Genomic DNA, 20,492 nt, shown 5'->3' on the forward strand with positions numbered 1-20,492 from the left:
CCTTTCCTTATGAGACATTTGTAGGGTGTCATGGAGGCAATGCCATAGCCATGGAGTCAACATTGGGGGGGATGAAATCCGCTGGGGAGTCTGAGGGTCCCCCCCTGAGAACGTTTAGTTATGAATATGATTACATTTTTTATGATAATTTTGGACAGCGTGCGTGGTTGCCTGTTGTCGCGTAGCACATTTATATATATTTTATATTTTTATATCAATATATTGGGGGGGGCATTTTTACCAGATTTGAATATTGGGGGGGATGTGTTTCCCCCAACATATATTATGATTACGGCCCTGCATGGAGGCAATTTACTTTGGTGGCTTCTGAAGGGAGATTAACCAAAACATATCAGCAAGTCTAAATGTAAATTTGTTTAACCCTCGTGCTGCCTTCGGGTCACATGACCCAAAGGTTCATAACGAACCATCGTTGTGTTTAACCAATTTTACCCAATACAAAAATAAATAAAAATAATTTTCTTTTAACCTTTGCAATGTAGGAGGTCCGAGACAGCCCAACGGTTAAAAGAAAATGCTTCACTTTGTTTTTGTATGCGGTAAAGTTGTCGCAATACGACGGTGGGTCACAATGACTGATGGGTCAGAATGACCTGAAGATAACACAAGGGATACATACTGGAAAATGGATCTGCCAGATAGTTGGACTGGAATGATGCCTCATGCAGCTACAATGTCTGCTGAAAAAGGGATTATTAAAGAACACACAAGTATGACAATGTTGATAAATAAGATACAAAAATGATTGCCTGGATGTCGTTCATTTGTCAATTATTTAATTTTTTTGGACAAGAAAAAAACAGTAGCCTTTGATAAAGTAATTCTGAAATAGAACAGTATGTAGAATACATGCAGTAGTATACATTACATTTTGAAACTCATTAAATCACATAGATGTTATATATATGAAGAAATTAATTGCATTTTTTTATTAATTAAGGCCATTTAGAATGGCAGAATGTCACTTAATAATCAAATTAATATTATTGAATTAAATGTACTATATTGTAACAAATTATGGGTGCCAAGTCTCCTTTGTCACCTTGACACTCCTTGGATCCGTCAATGCAGAGGATGATGATGATCATCATCCTCTCATCTACCACTCCTCTACCACCTGCTTACCAATCTTTTATCTTCAAGAAGTCAGTATAAGTCATAATCATCATCCTCATAGTCCGATCCACTGTCGTCGTTGTCATCATCATCATCATCACAATCATTTTGACCCTGTGATGCCTCTTCGTCCGATCCTCCATCATCATCATCCTCATCCTCATCACCATAATCATTCTCCTCTTCATTCAAATATCCCTCTTCTGACTCATCCTGTGATGCCTCTAAATCCTCTGATCTTGAATATTCCTCTTCAAATCCTTCTCTTCCATCCTCTGATTGAGAATCATCCTCTTCGGACCCTTCTCCATCACCAGATCGAGAATAATCATCCACATCCCTCGGATTTGTTCTACTCCCTCTTTCTTTCTGCAAGCAAGCCCGTCCTGACAGAAAATGCATAAAAGTGTTATCTATTTTCCTACACACAATCATAATGATGTAATCTTAGTCACACTCACCAGTACATTCCTGGATAGACATATTTATGTTCCTCAGCAAACTCCCAAAACTGGCCTCCTGTTTCAGTTTAGTATTCTCTTTTTTGAGCGCATCTTTTTCAAGTTTGAGTTGAATGACCTCTTTTTCCAGGTTTGACTTAATCTTTGAGATGTTTTTCAGCTTACGGTTCTTCTTTTCCAACTTTTTGATTCGATTTTGTATCATCTCCAGCTCACTCAAACCTGACTTCTTCTTCTTAGGGTATTTTTGTGATAATCTCACAGTTTCACTCTTGAAAAGAAAATGACAATCAGAAGTCAAATACAAAAACAGTTTACAGACATGCTGTTCACCCAGGGTCATATTATTTAACTAGATTATTTGACTTTATCAAACTACTATTAGATGATACTAAAATTGATTTAAATTAAGATGCATTCGTTCTAAAAATTCCTAAAAAGGCATTGAGCAAGAAGTTTAAAAATGTAAATATATTGGTGTAGTCTTATCCCCAAGTTGTGTCAGAAAATATTTGTCTACATTAATTATGGGTTTCATTTTGTTGATTGTGGAGCCTGTGTTGTTTGTCTCACTAGCAAAGACGTGGCCTCAGTCTACAGGTGTATGTACAGTGTATGTGCTGACCACTCTGCTAGTCCGTGGTGTACCAGCTGTTCCCATGTGACCTCTCTGGTCCTTGTCCATGTGACCTCTCTGGTCCCGATTCATGTGACCTCTCTGGTCCTGGTGCATGTGACCTCTATCCCCAGACACCTCAGCCAGGACATGCTTCTGCAGTGCTGGAATTGTATAGTGGTGCCTGACATGGACCTCACAGTAGGAGCAGCTACAGGTGAGACAGGTTTTCACTGCATTGACCTTCTGGTTCAGACAGAAATCACAGACCATATCCTTGGGCTCTGTGTAAGCCTGAGCACTGTTGAACCGAGGCATAAAAGGAAGAGTGTTACCTGTAGTAGTAGTTTGTTATATTGTATATGTACAACTTGCTGAACATAGATATACATCTTTCCATTAGTTTGTGTAGGTGATAACAATAACATGCAAAAAATGTGAAAGAAAAAAACAATCACCTTGTTCCCGGAAGAGTGCCTCTTGCTCTTGAGTCTAGTGGTGTGCCCTTTGATTTGTCACTTGTCACAGATCTCCCACTGGACATAGGATTGTCTTTTCCTTCCTGTTTAATACTGCAACAAAAATATCCATGTGATGAAATATATCTTTTTTTTTTTTAAGTAGGCTAGACCTTGTACTGTTCCCCAAAACAGTTTTTTTTTAACATACAGATGAGGTTAGTCCAATCACGTTTGTATGTATTTACTTACCCCTTAATGGAGGGAAGGTTTTCTCCTTTGTGAAATGATTTATCCATTGATATGTTGCTCTTGGTGGACATACACCTGGGATCAGGAGACTCTACAATCTCCTGCTTGACACTAAAATGCATACAAATATGCCAACATTGGCAATAAATGGCCCAGTAACAGCAATTCAAGATTATGGGTTAGTTGTTATAATTGCATTTTAACACATCAATTAAACCTCAACACAGTTATCAATATACATTTTTCAAATAAAAATCAGTGGAAACATTTCCTCCTATAAAGTGTTATAGTTTATCAATTGACATGTTCCTCTTTGTTGACATACACCTAGGATCAGGGGACTGATCTTTTCTACACTAAACTTTGATAGATGTTTTTATATCCACATTGTTTACCATACAATTGTTTTGTTGTACATATAGTTGTGGGTAAAGGGGTAAGGTGAGTGAGTAGACGTACAGTAGGGGTAAGGTTCCAAGTATAACACAAGCAGCAATTTACAGGCCAAACAGTGTCAAAGATATACAAGTACATTTGTTGTGATCAACATCCTCGGTCCTCACCTTGGGAATGCAAGACATTCTTCTCTGGGGCTTTTTTGTACTCCCACAGACTTGACTCTCTTCTCAGGTGGAAAGTCTATGATAGGACTGTCTATTTCTCGTTTGAGAGACATTATCTCTTTCTCAGACCTACGTAGAAGTGACAAAGCTATCAAAATGTTATTACAAATCCCAACTAAGGGAAAAGCAATTTGTCATTAACTACATAGATTTAAGATATTCTTGTAATTGCAATTTGCATCGATGTGCATTCCTGATTATTGCCGAAAATAAATGTTGGAACCTTACCGTTTGTCTTCGTTTTCACGCCCTCGTAATGGGTGGTATGAAATTGTTTTTAACACATAGCTACTCCTCCTTTACAGTGTAATAGTCATCACTTTCATTTTCGAGTGGAGCTCGCATGTAGGCTACATAGAATGAAAGCATTTCGCGTAGGGGACCTTTAGTTAAGCTTAGATACCGCTGCCGTGTCCGTGAGTTTTAATCAGTGAGTTATACGGTCAGGAACTGTCTGAATTTAGTAACATACTCAGTCATTGAAGAAAAGTCTGTTAATTGTCACATTGTCAGCTCACTCACTCTGCTCACACACGACAAAACTCGATCTTTTACAAACGGGTTTTTAATGAAGGAAGTGTATTCCACTTCCTAGTCGAAGTGGAACACACTGATGTCTTGTTCATGGCCACATTCATACTGTAGCCTGCAAACAGTGAAATTGTTTGTAGAATTATGTAGGCCGTAAGGTGAACCCTGTTATCGTTTCAACCCGCTCCACAGTCTGGCATCTACACAATCTTTAGCTCATAAAAAAGAACGAGTCCTGCTAAGCTACCAAAAAAAAGTTCGTCGCTGAAATTCCAGTCGATTGTCGATGCGTCTATGTTTTATGCAGAACTAGTTTCTTCAGAGCGTAATAGGATTTGTGTGGCACGGTTCGACACGTGATCCTTCTACACCAATAAGGTAGCTGCTTTTTGTCAACATAGATGGATATGGTTGTCAAATAGAGGATGGGACCTTGCACGTTAGTGTTTCCTATGTTTATTTTGCCACGACTACATTTCTGCCGCCATGGTATCAGAAATAGGGCTGTACAAAATTTTAGGACGTCTATGTGATTGTTAGAGTGCATGTCGGAGAATAGCATGGATACGCGCTTCACACCGCAGTTGAGATTGTGCGTCTTTGAGAAGTCGTATAACTTGTCAGTTAATTTAAGCCTGTTATTGTATTAGTCTATATTCTTGCTAATTTAAATTAAGTTAACTGGTGATCTGTATTATTCCCCTGCTAGCTAAATTGCACATGTCTGTTGATTCGATAGCGATTGCTGCCTTTGCTTACGTTTGTATTTTCGGTGCATTACTATGCAGAAGTAGTTTTAATTAATAAATAGTGGGTTTATTGTTATTATTTGCTACAGAATGCTTAGCCTATCAAGCTCAAATGAAGTAGACAGTGGTACATGCTTTCGAGTACCTTAATCGATAGGCTACTGACCAACGTCAATTATTAATACGTCAATTAATTGGCAGCATTTATGCCATTTAGAACATACTTTATGAGTGGAAGGTCTCTAAGTAGCCTAACCTTATTGCTTTAGGGGAAATAGTACGAAAATATGTGCAATATTACATTAGTTATTAAACTAGGCTATTACATTAACCTGGGGGGGGGGGGGGCAGACTTATGTCGTTGTTGTAACATTCATTCATTCTTCCACAAATGAAAACACTGATCAACCATAAAAACAATCGTAATTAAAAATATTAAATATGATAGCCTATATAAAACTGTACAAAACAGAATAAGGAATAACAGATTAAGGACACTCAGTCCTCACTGTCAGTGTCAGGACAGTTATCTCCTAGTTCCTCAGTTAATTTTGTGTTAGCACAATTACAACGACATAAGTCTGTGCAACACAGTCCTGCAGAAAAACATGAACATCTGCCTGTCTCACACGCACTTTTGCAGCCGCAGTGTATCACATGCAAAACACTGTCAGGGGCCGAATTTCTGTTACGTGCAAGGTCCCATCCAATATTTGCAAAACATATCCATCTATGTTGACAAAAAGCAGCTACCTTATTGGTGTAGAACGATCACGTGTCGAACCGTGCCACCAAAATCCTATTACACTCTGAAGAAACTAGTTCTGCATAAAACATAGACGCAACGATAATCGACTGGAATTTCAGCGACGAACTTTTTTGGGGTAGCTTAGCACGAATCGTTCTTTTTTATGAGCTAAAGATTGTGTAGATGCCAGACTGTGGAGCGGGAATCATTTTCTAAAAGACTTTTCGTGGTTCACCTTGCAGCCTATATGATAACTCTTAGGCCTACAAATACAAAAAATAAATGTATCACAGTAGGGCCTATTATATCTTCAGCCTTAAACAGGCACACGCAACCGCTCATATCAAGTAGTAGTAAGCTAGTAGTAGTATCAAAGAGACGGTCTCAGGCTTAAAGTTCCTGTAAAGCAAATTCCATGATTTGCTTCTCAGTACATTATATAAGTATGAAATTAGTTTTCAGTTTAGAAATCAGTTTCTCTTCCGTTTTCAGATCAGGTGGGCGGGGCCAAAAAATGACCTATCTACGTCATTTTGACCCATCTACGTCAGATCACTGAATGGTTCCTCCTGCTGTACTGTTATTGTAGCCTACATCAGCTAGCTAGCTTCAGGATGTCTCCCTCCCTCCACCCGCAACTGCATCTTCCCTGGATGCAAGAACTTCAGCGGCACTGCAACGCTATTTAATTTCCCTATTGATAAGCAAAGGAAAAATAGGTGGATTGATTTTGTGAAGAGCCACGCTGATGGAGAGCTTCGGATAAACTCCAACAGCCGCTTCTGCAGTGACCAGCAGATAGTTTTAACATGGACCAGAGACAGACGGGGTTCAGGGACACACGGCTTCTCTTGCAGCGCAGAGCCGTACCGAGCATCGCCCCTCCGGCCGTTCTTCCTCCGGTCGCACCTGGACCATACACCGCCGCCAGCAGTTCATCACTCAGTTCTGTGTGCTTGTTATAATTATACTAGATAACTTTTCCAGAGGTATCTCTGCTATGAGTTAGTGCAAACCGCTAACTTGATATTAGGCTACTCGGTGTACAATAATGGTATTTTGGTGAAATGGTAGCTAATGTCATAGAAGTAGTTGGAGAGCTCACTGTCTGCTGTCTCTGGTGTCCATTTTTACTCCTGTTTTACAGCTCAGGGGAACATTTCATTTATATGCATCTGTATGTTTCACACATTGAACAAATACATTCTAATTCTATACTGTTTTGTTCGGCTTGACGTAGCGTCCATTATCTGGGTCGGAGGTAGGCACTAGGCAGCGAGGGGCGGAGCTTCAGCTCCTTCAGGCGACACGCCCCCCCAGTCTCAAGCAGAGAAGGCTGGTGATTTTTTCACGATTTAATTTAATTATACATATACACATCTAATTTAACATACTTGTCGGTGTTATTTTTTCATTCAAATTTGGATGGGTAGTTAATAACACATTATTCTGTGGTGTGGTGAACTTAAAACTCGTTTTCAGGTCCACTTTACAGGATCTTTAAGATATTAGTGGCTGACAAAAATGTCAAATCATTGGATCCTTAGTGAAAACCTTAAGTCATAGTAAAAGTTTCTCATGACAGGCCACACAGAGTTTCGCTCACTTCCCAGACCTTCCTAGCCACAGCGTCATCTTTGGCCTTGGCATACACGTCTCTAACCGTACAGTTGGAGAAGTAGCGTCCACTCAGGGGCTCCAAGCCCTCCTGGAGGGCACAGTGGAGAGTGGTCTGGGACCCCTGTACCGGGGTCTTGAAGAGTAACAAGGAGAAGGGCTTCATCAGAATGGCAAACATTTTGGCGTTCCGGGTCAGTTCGGTGTTAATGGCACCTAAGGGAGGTCAAAATAAGACATGGATTTGGGTTGGTCACTCACATTAGAGAAGTATTCTACTTTGTATTGCTTCTAGAGTCAAATTAAAAGCAAAAAGAGAAGACTTGTTCTTAACAACCATTTAACGGGATAGGGTCAAATCAAATGAAATCTAATTTAGTTAGACATTATGCTTAATAACCTGGATGTAGGCTGTAGCAGGTGACCTTGGTGCCCTTCAGTCTCTTTGCCAGCTCATGGGTGAAGAGAACATTACACAGTTTGCTGTTGCTGTAGATCTTCATAACATCCAGAAATGAGCTGCCGACCCCTAGATCTTTGTGAGTGCTCAGGCAGTTGAAGTCAATATGACCCGCATTGTGAGCTGTTGAAGCCACGTTGACCACTCGACTGGGTCCACACTCCTTCAGACGGTCCAGCAGCAGGATGGTCAACAGGAAGGGGCCGATGTGGTTAACACCAAACATCATGCCCAAGCCATCCTCCGTTTTGCCTTCCATGACAATCCCTTGGTTAAAACAAACAAGGTTACTATTGTCCATCTCAAAGAACAATACACCATGATTAAATCCAAAGCAAACCTGCATTGTTGATCAGCAGGTCCAGTCTAGGTTCAGTCTTCAGGAAGGTTTCAACAAAGGAGCGCACAGACTTCAGACTCCCTAGATCCAGCTGCATGAACACCACCTGGTCGCTCCCACTCTCCTGCAGACCAAATATCCCTCATGACTTTGCTCTAATATCTGAATAGCCTGAATGTGTACAAATATTAAAATGCCTACACATGGTTTCTGTGTTAGAGTCCATCTTCTTACCTTCTTAATCTCAGCAAGAGCAGCCTCACCCCTCTGCTTACTGCGACAGGCCAGAATGACCCTGGCTCCTCTCTTGGCCAGGTCAATGGCTGTTGTCTTCCCAATACCCGTGTTACTTCCTGGAACAAACAATTCAACGTTATTCATGATTTGGTTCATTATGGAGTAAACCTGAACAAAAGCACCAAAATAAACAACAAAATGTTTTTTTGTTACAAAGAACTCAAATGTTCCATGCACAGGGAAAACACAAAGTTGATCATGATTAATGTGCTGACTAAGCGCAAACTGAGTGTATATGAAATACTTGTACCAGTCTCTGGCTCCATGGATTTCCACAAACTAGCAAAATGGTGCTAAAATGCTAAAAATGAATACAGTTATTTCAAAATTATAAAAGCTCACTCACCAGTAACAATGACTGTTCTTCCATAAAGTTTGACATTGCTTTGACATGATTTGCCTTTGACACAAACAGTATAAATGACTGCATATACACACACCAACACTGCCGCAACAAGAAAAAAGGTTTCCATTAGGCTTTCTGTGTGAGTGAGGCACCCGATGGAGAATCAAGGCAGCAGTTCAGTTCTGTCTCACAGTAATGCTCCACTTTCTCTTTAATGGGGAAAGTTCAAGACACGCCTACAGTATTTGGAATGCACAGGCGCAATCCAGCATGTTTACACAGCCTTTGTGCTTGCCTTCTGCAGATAGTGCAAAGTACGTTGTAATTGTCATTTGTTAATACTGTACATTCTTCTAAAACCAAAGAACTTCTAGTGAATTTGGATTTTGGGTTTCATAGTCTTTGCAGTTATATGCAGTTTATATGCTTTGTAATACTCTTGAGGAACCTGTAGGTCTTTGGATGGACAACAGAAAAGTAATTTCCTGCTCCTCTAATATTCCATACTCTGCTAAAAGTATTCAGCAAAAGCCTGCAGAAACGATTTACACATTTCATCTTACTTTTGAAAATTACACAATGCAGACATGTTGCTTTTATAAACTGGTTGCCAATAATAAAAAAGTTAATTAGTTAATAGCATGTATTTTACTCAGTAACTAACAACAGTACTTAGAAAATTACAACAAATTGTGATGAAAAAATGTATCAAGAAGACAAAATAAAGACAATGGGACAGAGCAAAACAATTTTTTATATGTTGTTTACAGTCAAAAACAGCTGAGTCGTGGTGACTTTCTCATGACAGGCCACACAGAGTCTCGCTCACTTCCCAGAGCTTCTTAGCCACAGCGTCATCTTTGGCTTTTGCATACACGTCTCTAACCGTACAGTTGGAGAAGTAGCGTCCACTCAGGGGCTCCAAGCCCTCCTGGAGGGCACAGTGGAGAGTGGTCTGGGACCCCTGTACCGGGGTCTTGAAGAAAAGCATGGTAATGGGCTTCAACAGCATGGCGAGTATTTTGGCATCACGGGTCAGGTCGGTGTTAATAGAACCTATGGAATTGAAAACAGCATTTGGATTTGGGTTGTTTTCATAAGTCAGTAAACTGATCAATTCAGCTTTGTTTCAAGATTAAACTTAAAAGGAAAAAGTAATTTTTTACAGATAGTAACAGAAGGATGAGACTGTGGTGTACTCCCCAAGCATTTCATGGAATAAGCTAGGTTTAGGATCAATCTAATTTAGTTAAGCTTCAACTATGGTCAAACTAACCTGGATGTAGGCTGTAGCAGGTGACCTTGGTGCCCTTCAGTCTCTTTGCCAGCTCATGGGTGAAGAGAACGTTGTACAACTTGCTGTTGCTGTAGATTTTTGTGTCATCGATTGTTGTGTTGCCAACACCCAACTCCTTGTGAGTGCTCAAACAATTAAAATCGATGTTGCCAAAATTATGACACGTTGACCACTCGACTGGGTCCACACTCCTTCAGACGGTCCAGCAGCAGGATGGTCAACAGAAAGTGTCCGATGTGGTTAACACCAAAAATCATGCCCAAGCCATCCTCAGTTTTGCCTTGCATGTAGATCCCTTAGACAAAATAAACAACATTAAAATTACCTTAATTGCAATTAATTATAAACACTATTATTGCCACAGCACGGTTATTCTTTAGTTCTTCTTGTTTTCCCTGCCGCTAGTGTTTTCTGTCAGTCTCCTTGGTGTGTGTTCCAGTCCTTGTTGTATGTCTTTCCCCTGGTTCCTGGTTCCATGCACACCTGTGTCTGCCTCCAATCACTCAGCGGTGGTCGACTGAGATCACCCTGCCCTCTGTATATATGCCTGCTCCTGTTGTCAGTCCTTGTCAGTTTGTTGTTTTGAGTTTTTCCATGTGTTTCTGAGTACTTTGAGTACTTCCTGAGTAGCGGTTAGGGAATCGGGCTAGTAATCTGAAGGTTGCCAGTTCGATTCCCGGCTGTGCCAAATGACGTTGTGTCCTTGGGCAAGGCACTTCACCCTACTTGCCTCGGGGGAATGTCCCTGTACTTACTGTAAGTCGCTCTGGATAAGAGCGTCTGCTAAATGACTAAATGTAAATGTACTTTGAGTCCACCTCCGGCACTCCTCACTGTTATGATAACAATATATGACCATGCTTCACCCACTCCATAGCAAACCTGCATTGTTGATCAGCAGGTCCAGTCTGGGTTCAGTCTTCAGGAAGGTTTCAACAAAGGAGCTCACAGACTTCAGACTCCCCAGATCCAGCTGCATGAACACCACCTGGTCGCTCCCACTGTCCTGTAGAACAAAAAATATTCATAACTTTGCTCTAATCTATTAACAATCACAAAAATCTTAAAGGGCATAGAAGTGAGAAAACAGGCAGAATTCATCCTATTAAATAATTTCCATCTTCTTACCTTCTTAATCTCAGCAAGAGCAGCCTCACCCCTCTGCTTACTGCGGCAGGCCAGAATGACCCTGGCTCCTCTCTTGGCCAGGTCAATAGCTGTTGTTTTCCCAATACCTGTGTTACTTCCTGGAACAAACAATTCTGGATTGATAACTGGTTCTCCATTGAGTGAACCTAAACGTATGGACCATAAGTGACTCATGTAGCGGGGTGTGCTCGTTTAAGATTAGCAATACTTAATTTATAATAAAGTATGTAGTTCTTGGGGGCACCACCTCTTATTGTTAAAGGGATAGAGGAAACCTTATTGAATAATATTTAAATAATAGCCTTCGTAATAATCAGTCTAATCTTAAGGAATGAATTCGTTCTAAGAGTAGAGCCAATCGTAACATCAGTGAACACGCACGTCAAAATATCTTTACAATGAATTTATTCAAGTAAGGTAAACAGATCTTATGAAAAGTTGGATTATGGGTTTGATATGAGAGATTGGTTTCAATGAACAGAATGAAATGGTCTAACTTAAAGAAAGGCAGAAATTGTACAGTCAGTGATTACATCCTTACAAATCATAAACAGAGCAAACGCCAATGCCATGTCGAGGAGGAAAGAGCGTTAGCCATAGTTACGTTTGATCAGGGGTTGATCAATGATGTTGAGGGCGGTTTGCGCCAAAGGTCCATTTGAAGAATCTGAAGTCACAGCGCGGCTGCGCTGGGTCATGTGACTGAGTCTGCGGGATCTCAGTGAAGTCGCATTTGGAATTGCGTTTTTGGTCCTTCTGTTGAAACGTCCCGATAGTGGCGCGTTCACTATGAAGTTGAATCTCAGGAGAAGCTTGGCGACGTCCTTTGGAACGCCAATCCTGATGGCGTTCATGCCATGGTCGGTTTCGCTGGAGTCCGAGATTGATGGTCATCTTAGGGCTTTATACAGTTCGAGGGAGGACCCGTCTGGGGTCAGATGTGGATTGGGGGAAGCTGGGTTCTCAACTCCCCCCTTCTTCCTTCACACCTACCAAAGGTGTGATCTGATCTTTGGCTGGTTCATTCGATGGTTCAAATATTGTTCTGGACATCTTGGTACAGTTACAAAATATAGTTGAATGATTGTTTTATTATGATAGCTTCGTGTAGATACCAAGAATGACGTGGTTATCTTTCAGGAAGAAGGAGTTGTTACTAGAATCAAGATTTCAGTGAACACAACATTAAAACAAAGTAACAAACATAACACAAATATCCCTCTCATAATTCTCCACCTTGTACTCTTGTGGTAAAGGTGAAGTCTCAAGACTTTCCTCAAAAGTTCTGATCAAGGTATGTTCTTTGTTCAAATCGCCGCCGAAACGGATAGCAAATGGTCGCTGGAGACGTGTTGTCTAAATCAGGCCCTTTGAAGCTTGCAAGCTAGCAGGAGGGCTGATTAGGTAGATTGGGGAGGCCCCCCCCCCCCATTCTATGGTTCCTTTGCATCGGCGTTTGGTGGGTAATCAGCATACTGAGGGTGTCACAAGGGCTGATTCTGATGTGATTGAATCACTCTTCAGGTGTGGCAAGATGTTGGCTCCGTGTGGTCTTGTGGACCTCACTACATCCCCCCGGATGTCAACTTTCATAGACCGTCGTCGATGAAACTGTTGACATGAAGACAAGAGAAGAAAGACCACAGCAGCGTAACAGCATGTCACCCCCCCTCCCCAGACATTGGCATGGCTATGAGTGATTAAGCTATGACATGACATAGGAAAAAGGTTGAGAGGAAATTATTGAAACAAAAAGAGGCACTTGAAGTGGCTTACAATGGCCGTAGCAATTGAAGCTTTGTGACTAGGGGTCTAGATGAGGGAAAAGTTGTCGGCTTTCCAATCTTTTTAAATCAAACTAGTTTCAATAAACTCATTTAGGTTATGGTTACAATTGACTGCCAAAGACGTATACAAATAACAAATAAAGGTACAAGGTAATTATAGTACATACTTTACACAATTATAGTTACTAAGTAGCTTCTTGAAGTCAACGTAACTAAACCACATTGATGAACTGCATCTAATAATGTAACTTTAGTTTGGCAACCACTGTTATTTTAAAACACAGTTAGCTGTGGGAATAGTCAATGCTTCCTTCGACAAGCTATCGTGGCGGCATAATAGGTTACGTGTAGAAACTGCATTGTTTAGTTGCTTCTAAACAAAAGTCCTTCAGGACTAAGCACTACTGTCTGTTTCCCTGAACTAGACATGTGCACCAACGTATTAGTTGGTTGGTTAATTCACTTAACCAAATAGCTACACTATTAAAATAGAGGCTATAATAAAGGCTTTTATGCTACTTTCCGTGAAGAGCTGGCCGAGGCAGATTACAACGTAAATGTCGGGGCAGCGGTGTTTCTGAGCACGCGCGTCTCCGGTCAAACCTAGCCGCTTCCTTTGAGCTAGCTGGTCCCACACACACACTCGTGGTGGCGGTAGGTTACGTGTACAGAACTGCGTTGTTTAGTTGCTTCTAAACAAAAGTCCTTCAGGACTAAGCACTACTGTCTGTTTCCCTGAACTAGACATGTGCACCAACGTATTAGTTGGTTGGTTAATTCACTTAACCAAATAGCTACACTATTAAAAATAGAGGCTATAATAAAGGCTCTTATGCTACTTTCCGTGAAGAGCTGGCCGAGGCAGATTACAACGTAAATGTCGGGGCAGCGGTGTTTCTGAGCACGCGCGTACCTCCGGTCAAACCTAGCCGCTTCCTTTGAGCTAGCTGGTCCCACACACACACTAGCAGCTATTTCACGAAAAACAATTGAATACGCACACAGCCACTGTAGCCCAGGCACAGTAGTATTAAATACATGGTGCTACATACAGTTAGAGCTCGCTCTATTTTAACAGTTCGTTTCACAAAAGTTACGATTGCTCATTTCAATCTATCTTAGCCTCACACGGGGCGCCATTATGTAGCGGGGTGTGCTCGTTTAAGATTAGCAATACTTAATTTATAATAAAGTATGTAGTTCTTGGGGGCACCACCTCTTATTGTTAAAGGGATAGAGGAAACCTTATTGAATAATATTTAAATAATAGCCTTCGTAATAATCAGTCTAATCTTAAGGAATGAATTCGTTCTAAGAGTAGAGCCAATCGTAACATCAGTGAACACGCACGTCAAAATATCTTTACAATGAATTTATTCAAGTAAGGTAAACAGATCTTATGAAAAGTTGGATTATGGGTTTGATATGAGAGATTGGTTTCAATGAACAGAATGAAATGGTCTAACTTAAAGAAAGGCAGAAATTGTACAGTCAGTGATTACATCCTTACAAATCATAAACAGAGCAAACGCCAATGCCATGTCGAGGAGGAAAGAGCGTTAGCCATAGTTACGTTTGATCAGGGGTTGATCAATGATGTTGAGGGCGGTTTGCGCCAAAGGTCCATTTGAAGAATCTGAAGTCACAGCGCGGCTGCGCTGGGTCATGTGACTGAGTCTGCGGGATCTCAGTGAAGTCGCATTTGGAATTGCGTTTTTGGTCCTTCTGTTGAAACGTCCCGATAGTGGCGCGTTCACTATGAAGTTAAATCTCAGGAGAAGCTTGGCGACGTCCTTTGGAACGCCAATCCTGATGGCGTTCATGCCATGGTCGGTTTCGCTGGAGTCCGAGATTGATGGTCATCTTAGGGCTTTATACAGTTCGAGGGAGGACCCGTCTGGGGTCAGATGTGGATTGGGGGAAGCTGGGTTCTCAACTCCCCCCTTCTTCCTTCACACCTACCAAAGGTGTGATCTGATCTTTGGCTGGTTCATTCGATGGTTCAAATATTGTTCTGGACATCTTGGTACAGTTACAAAATATAGTTGAATGATTGTTTTATTATGATAGCTTCGTGTAGATACCAAGAATGACGTGGTTATCTTTCAGGAAGAAGGAGTTGTTACTAGAATCAAGATTTCAGTGAACACAACATTAAAACAAAGTAACAAACATAACACAAATATCCCTCTCATAATTCTCCACCTTGTACTCTTGTGGTAAAGGTGAAGTCTCAAGACTTTCCTCAAAAGTTCTGATCAAGGTATGTTCTTTGTTCAAATCGCCGCCGAAACGGATAGCAAATGGTCGCTGGAGACGTGTTGTCTAAATCAGGCCCTTTGAAGCTTGCAAGCTAGCAGGAGGGCTGATTAGGTAGATTGGGGAGGCCCCCCCCCCCATTCTATGGTTCCTTTGCATCGGCGTTTGGTGGGTAATCAGCATACTGAGGGTGTCACAAGGGCTGATTCTGATGTGATTGAATCACTCTTCAGGTGTGGCAAGATGTTGGCTCCGTGTGGTCTTGTGGACCTCACTACACTCAAAATACAATTTAAGTACAACTAAAACTTAAAAACCCACTCACCAGTAACTATGGCAGTTTTTCCATGGAGTTTGACTTTGCTTTTACATGATGCCCCTTTGACACCAATTTGATAAACAACTGCATAAACACACACCAACACTACAGCAATAAGGAAAAACATTTCCATTTTACTTTCTATATAAGTGAGGCATCAGATTGAGAGTCAAAGAACAGCACTCGACAGTTTCGACCCCTGTTCTAATTCACACGGCTTCAGATTCTGAGAATTTGAGTAGAGTTCAAGACACACCAATTTGAACTGAGCAGCCCATTCCAGCCTTTAGCAGGTCTTGTGCTTCCCCTCTGAAGGGCATGCAAAAGTACTTAGGCAAAACAAAAAATACACTGCAGGGTCTTCAACAACCAGATACATTAATTTGCATCTCATACTTTATTATAGTTAAAAAAGTTTCAAACATGCTTCACAAGATATAAATGCATATTACACATCTTTCTGCATTTTGTCAGGTTTAAGGAATGACCTGCTCAAAAAGTGAAGTAATGTAGTTCAGTAATGCTGGTCCTATGACCGGCAAGCTTTCAGTTGGCATAACTGGTGGTGGTTGTGCTTGAGATGTCAAAAGTGGCGTGTTCGATCTCAGCTGCAGGTGAACGTTGGCCAAAACCAAAATTTTACACTTGGGGTGCGGTGGGGGTGTGTTTGGGGTCTGGGGTTTCTTTTCTGGAAAGGTAATCTCACCTTTTCCATAGTGGTTAGTGTTGCTGGAGAAATGTTGTTTCGGCGCTGAACAGTCAGTTAGTCAATGCTGGAGAAACGTTGGTGCAGGACTTAATAGTCAATGAGTCAATGCTAAATGATTTAATGTTTGTCTTCCACAGGTTTAATAGAATGTTTGGGATGAGTTTTAAAGCCCATGTCATAATGATCAAGGAATGTATAATGGAGAGGTACTTGAATTACATAGTAAAAAAAAACGCCAATGGCATTTTTTGAAATAACACCATCTGTATGATTTTTTAACAAAGTTAATGTAAAATGTTTACAAAAATTGAGCCAATTGGTACAACACGTGGCTGCAATAGCTATTGTTACTATTTTGTTAAGGTTATGTTCTAACAGCCGTGATTTTACTTGAGAGCCAACATTGGACACTATAAAATACCAGTTGTCTCTCGAGTTGTACAGAGTTAAATGCCAATCAGAAAACATCACCATCACCCCCGATATGGTAATGTCACGCCAAACTTTTGATAAAACTTGAGAGCCTTATGATTCTTGTGTAGTTAGTGTAAACTAAAGCCTCAAAATACTATCGCTCTAAAAATGAATCTAAAGCGTGCTACCTTCTCCAGCCCAGCTGAGGGCAGTAATGAACCAGATGACCTAAAAGTTGAGCATTCAAAGAAGAAGCTAGGCGGTGTATAAAAGCGTGTCTAAGATGAACAGAAAGATTTTGGATTTAAGTTAGCCATCTATTGTACTATCTTTGAGTATTTAATAATGGCTGGAAGTCGACTTGAGAAGTTTGGGACCGTTTTCACCCGGTAGGTTGTCCAGAGGCAAAATAATGTTTCTCAGGTTGTAAAGCTAGCCTGTGAGATCCAGTAGTACCCCAAGGTTATCCTTCGCCTATACTTCAGCAAGTTAGCTAGCCAGCCTATGAGTTATGCCCTAAAATTAATAGGTAGCTATATATGGTTTAGCCAGGCAGATAGGTCGGTTGGGCAATCTTGCTGGCTAGCAACGAGATTAATAGCTGAGGAGTCCCGCATACACTAGCATCGTTTGTCTTCAATTAGACTAATTGTTTACATTGTGTGTCCTGTGTTCTGCACAGTTCAGCTGCTATATAGCTGGTGCTACAGTAGAGCTAATATAGCAAGCAAGGTAGCTCTACCTCTCAGGCCAGGGATCTTTTGACTTCCTGACGAAGGTTGATGCTTAAACGTGTCGGGGTTTGTATAAAGGTTTAATATGACCATGTCATGACAATACAGATTTTAATTTTCAGAGTGTGAATTTTAGTTTTCTTACATTTTAGTCCTCATGCATCCCACTCCAAAGAGCAGATAAGTATAGTAAACCATTAGAGCAGTGCCTTAGCTAGTCTTTGAGTAAGCTCTATCAAATACAATTCGTAGCTCTGGGGTTGCAGGTGGATTTAAGAAATGCTACTAGAAAATCTGAATAATATAATTATCTACTAACTCCACTGCAGAGTTAGAGATCTGATGCGCGCTGGAGTCGTCAAGCAGTCGGACAAGCCGATATGGTACGACGTGTACAAGGCCTTTCCTCCCAAGAGAGAACCCCTCTATGTGAAACCAGTGTCAAAGATATATGGGAAGAAAGTGGTGGTCGTTCCAGACATCTTCTACAGAGAGGATGAAATACGAGCGTAAGTGGGGAACCAAAACTTGTGTCCAAAGAAAATAACTTTATTTATTTTTAGTGTTCAAGCGTTTTTCTATTTCAGGAAATTCTACGAGATGTATGGGACCGGGCCCAGAGCTTTTGATCTCTCCAAAGCCAACTTTATTTCACCATGCCAAAGGTGTGATCATATATTTACATAGCATAGACTATTCTAATGGAGACGGTACTCATGCAGGAGAGGATTTTTTTTTATTTTTTACTTGTATCACAGATATATTCATGAATATATTGCGAACACATTTTATGCATTTAAGAATATTCAGCTAACAAACATTTTCCCACGGTGTAGATTTGTACAGAAATACACTGAGCTGGAGAGCCGTGGAGAGCTTAAGGAGTCAGAGCTGTATGAGGCAACTGGGAAAGCACTTCTTGCAGAGGGACTTGTGTTGAGGAGAAGGGGTGGTTCCTCGGTAAGTTGAATGTTTGTGTTGAAGAGTTAATGTGAAAAGACTTATTACAGTGTGTCATGCTATAATATGTCTGGAAAGTTATCTTCTGTGTTGAAAATGTCATTTTAGTAAGGGATTTGTGTTATGCTTATTCCCCTGCAGGTGGCACTAGAGACCAGGGATCCTGTGCTTGGTATGAAGCTGACAGACATGCTGGCAGAACAGCAGATAGAAACACCTGGTGAGGTGCCTGATGAACAGACACCCACTCACCCCATTCAACAGTGACACATGGAATTTAATCACAGAGACATTCACTTTGCTACTCAATGAACAATGAAACGTTTCTTTCTACTCTATGTACAAAATATTGTACCCTGTGTGGCGTGTGGCTTCATTTTGTTCTGCTTGCCTGTGGGGTCCTGAATAAGTCAAATGGAGTGGAGAAGTTATAGAATTATTTATGTTAGGTTACATCGGCCTGTGTATATATATGTAAAATGTGTGTGGCTAAGATATTTGATGTGGAACAATACTGACCAGGACAGCTGTTTAAAATGTGTCCATTAATAATGAGTTAGTTGGTTTTCCTTTTCAGTTTCTCATGCATCACAACCACCATATTAAACATTTAACATATTAAACCCCAGAGCCCTGAAAGTAAATTGTAACTATCGTTTTATTTGAGGTAAAATAATTAAGGCATGCAAACTCCTCAACTTTAGGTGAGACTCAAAATGAGTCACCTACGTGACCCATTTTAATGGCTAAACCTCACAGCCAATCGGGCAGATTGGGGAGAGGTTTTATACATTGATCTAGCCTCTTAATTTTGCTCTCAAAGTGCACTAGATTGATGCATTTAACTTTAAAATTTAAGACATTTTCTTCTGGGGCAGCATGCCCCCGAACCCACCTAGAGGGTTGGGGGTTCTCACGTATCGTTCTCACCTTTTTTACCCCTCACCTGTTTGCATGCTTGATAATTACACTAATGTAGTTTAAGTCAACATGGATGAGTATTGGTAGATAATTTGACAGCAGATCAAAAGGTGCAAAGTTGAAATCTCTGCTGAAAAAAACAAACATATAGTGTGTATGTGAATGTGGTTAATGCTGGGTAACCAGTGGAATCAGTTGTCTTCACTCTGGCTACCTGTTGACCTGTATAGTGACAGGTTTTAAAATGGATCTGTCTGCCTTACAGACTAGTTGGCTTCTATTAGTAGATAAATTCAAAGTTGGCCTATACCCAGGTCAATGGCATTGACTGTGATATCGGTACAAGAATGGCAGGTGGATTTATTTGCTCTTTTTCAGTGGCAGAGGTTTTTTCCCTTTCTCTGCCATCTCTTATTCCTCAAACAAAAGACACACCCCAAATGGAGTGTTTCCACATCTTTTGAAAGAGATGACCTTGCCACTGTTTCTCATTATCTGCTGTCTTTCTGTTTATCGAAAGAGAAAACTGTCCATCTCACTGCCTATTCTGCTCCAGCTCGAGGGGGAGAAATGATATCGCCACCCATAATGGAATGGGTGATTGTCTGCACAGTCAATAAGAAAGCAATCCCTGTAGCTGATGGCTTGGCTGGACCAGTACCTTAGACATTATGAACATACTGTGAGCGGAGGGAGAATAATGCACTTTGTCTGTTGTTTGTGTGGCTCACAACTTCAGAGGGGGAAAGAAGATGGAGTATGAACTTAATGCAGACAATTAACAATAAAACAAATTCTCGTTGTCATTTTTTTATTAACAGTGTCCTTAAGTTTTTGGACGTGTGTTTTTTTGGTTTTTCTTTTAAAAAGGTGATAAACGTTTTTAGAGACAAAAATAAAGCTAAAAAATATTTTTTTTTTTATCCATACGTTATTCTGCCACTGTTAATAACAGTAGTGTGTTGGGGTATCGTTTTTAAAAAGAAAAACAAACCATATCCCAATATCATATTTTCAACAACAAACAACAAAGCGTCATGTCCACGGTCATTATTTGAAGAAAGAAAAAAAAAGTTGGCAATGACCCCCGTTTGTATAGTTAACTTTGGTAAATTAATGGAAATACTCCTTAGAAATAAATTATTTCAATTGATTACAGGCTGTAAATGTATTATCAAGAGACCAATCCTCTTGATATATTTGTTACAATGGATACCGGTACTTGGCTGCAACTAGCGCACTGTTTTTAAGCTGTGGTTTAGAGCCACTGAAAAAAGAAAATACACCAAACATGAGATGTCCAACAAT

General features: G+C 40.6%; 3 protein-coding genes and 1 pseudogene across 5 annotated transcripts; 1 reads left to right on the plus strand and 3 right to left on the minus strand.

Moving 5' to 3' along the window:
- Window positions 1-763: 763 nt before the first annotated feature.
- LOC134029536 (probable RNA polymerase II nuclear localization protein SLC7A6OS) lies at window positions 764-4,334 on the minus strand. Of its 3 annotated transcripts, none has more exons than XM_062473684.1 (7): window positions 3,776-4,334; window positions 3,488-3,616; window positions 2,925-3,035; window positions 2,673-2,786; window positions 2,209-2,515; window positions 1,599-1,869; window positions 764-1,523 (listed from the first exon to the last, which is right to left on the minus strand). In XM_062473684.1, the coding sequence occupies exons 2-7, from the start codon at window positions 3,598-3,600 to the stop codon at window positions 1,168-1,170; spliced, it is 1,272 nt and encodes a 423-aa protein (XP_062329668.1). In that variant the 5' UTR covers window positions 3,601-3,616; window positions 3,776-4,334; the 3' UTR covers window positions 764-1,167. The 3 variants fall into 3 exon arrangements, with proteins under 3 accessions (XP_062329668.1, XP_062329667.1, XP_062329669.1); XM_062473683.1 differs by having other exon boundaries at window positions 3,488-3,635; window positions 3,776-4,333; XM_062473685.1 differs by lacking the exon at window positions 3,776-4,334 and having other exon boundaries at window positions 765-1,523; window positions 2,224-2,515; window positions 3,488-3,769.
- A 2,603-nt stretch (window positions 4,335-6,937) lies between these two features.
- Window positions 6,938-8,775, minus strand: LOC134028810 (dehydrogenase/reductase SDR family member 13-like). Its single transcript, XM_062472636.1, has 5 exons — window positions 8,636-8,775; window positions 8,227-8,345; window positions 7,993-8,116; window positions 7,593-7,919; window positions 6,938-7,408 (listed from the first exon to the last, which is right to left on the minus strand). The coding sequence occupies exons 1-5, from the start codon at window positions 8,760-8,762 to the stop codon at window positions 7,152-7,154; spliced, it is 954 nt and encodes a 317-aa protein (XP_062328620.1). The 5' UTR covers window positions 8,763-8,775; the 3' UTR covers window positions 6,938-7,151.
- Window positions 8,776-9,430: 655 nt separating this feature from the next.
- Window positions 9,431-15,658, minus strand: LOC134028812 (dehydrogenase/reductase SDR family member 13-like; annotated as a pseudogene).
- Window positions 15,659-16,791: 1,133 nt separating this feature from the next.
- Window positions 16,792-18,893, plus strand: mrps23 (mitochondrial ribosomal protein S23). The gene is made up of 5 exons (XM_062473723.1): window positions 16,792-16,958; window positions 17,633-17,812; window positions 17,891-17,968; window positions 18,140-18,263; window positions 18,405-18,893. The coding sequence occupies exons 1-5, from the start codon at window positions 16,915-16,917 to the stop codon at window positions 18,528-18,530; spliced, it is 552 nt and encodes a 183-aa protein (XP_062329707.1). The 5' UTR covers window positions 16,792-16,914; the 3' UTR covers window positions 18,531-18,893.
- Window positions 18,894-20,492: the final 1,599 nt, after the last annotated feature.

Source organism: Osmerus eperlanus, chromosome 11 (genome assembly GCF_963692335.1).
Source record: "Osmerus eperlanus chromosome 11, fOsmEpe2.1, whole genome shotgun sequence".
NCBI lineage: Eukaryota > Metazoa > Chordata > Actinopteri > Osmeriformes > Osmeridae > Osmerus > Osmerus eperlanus.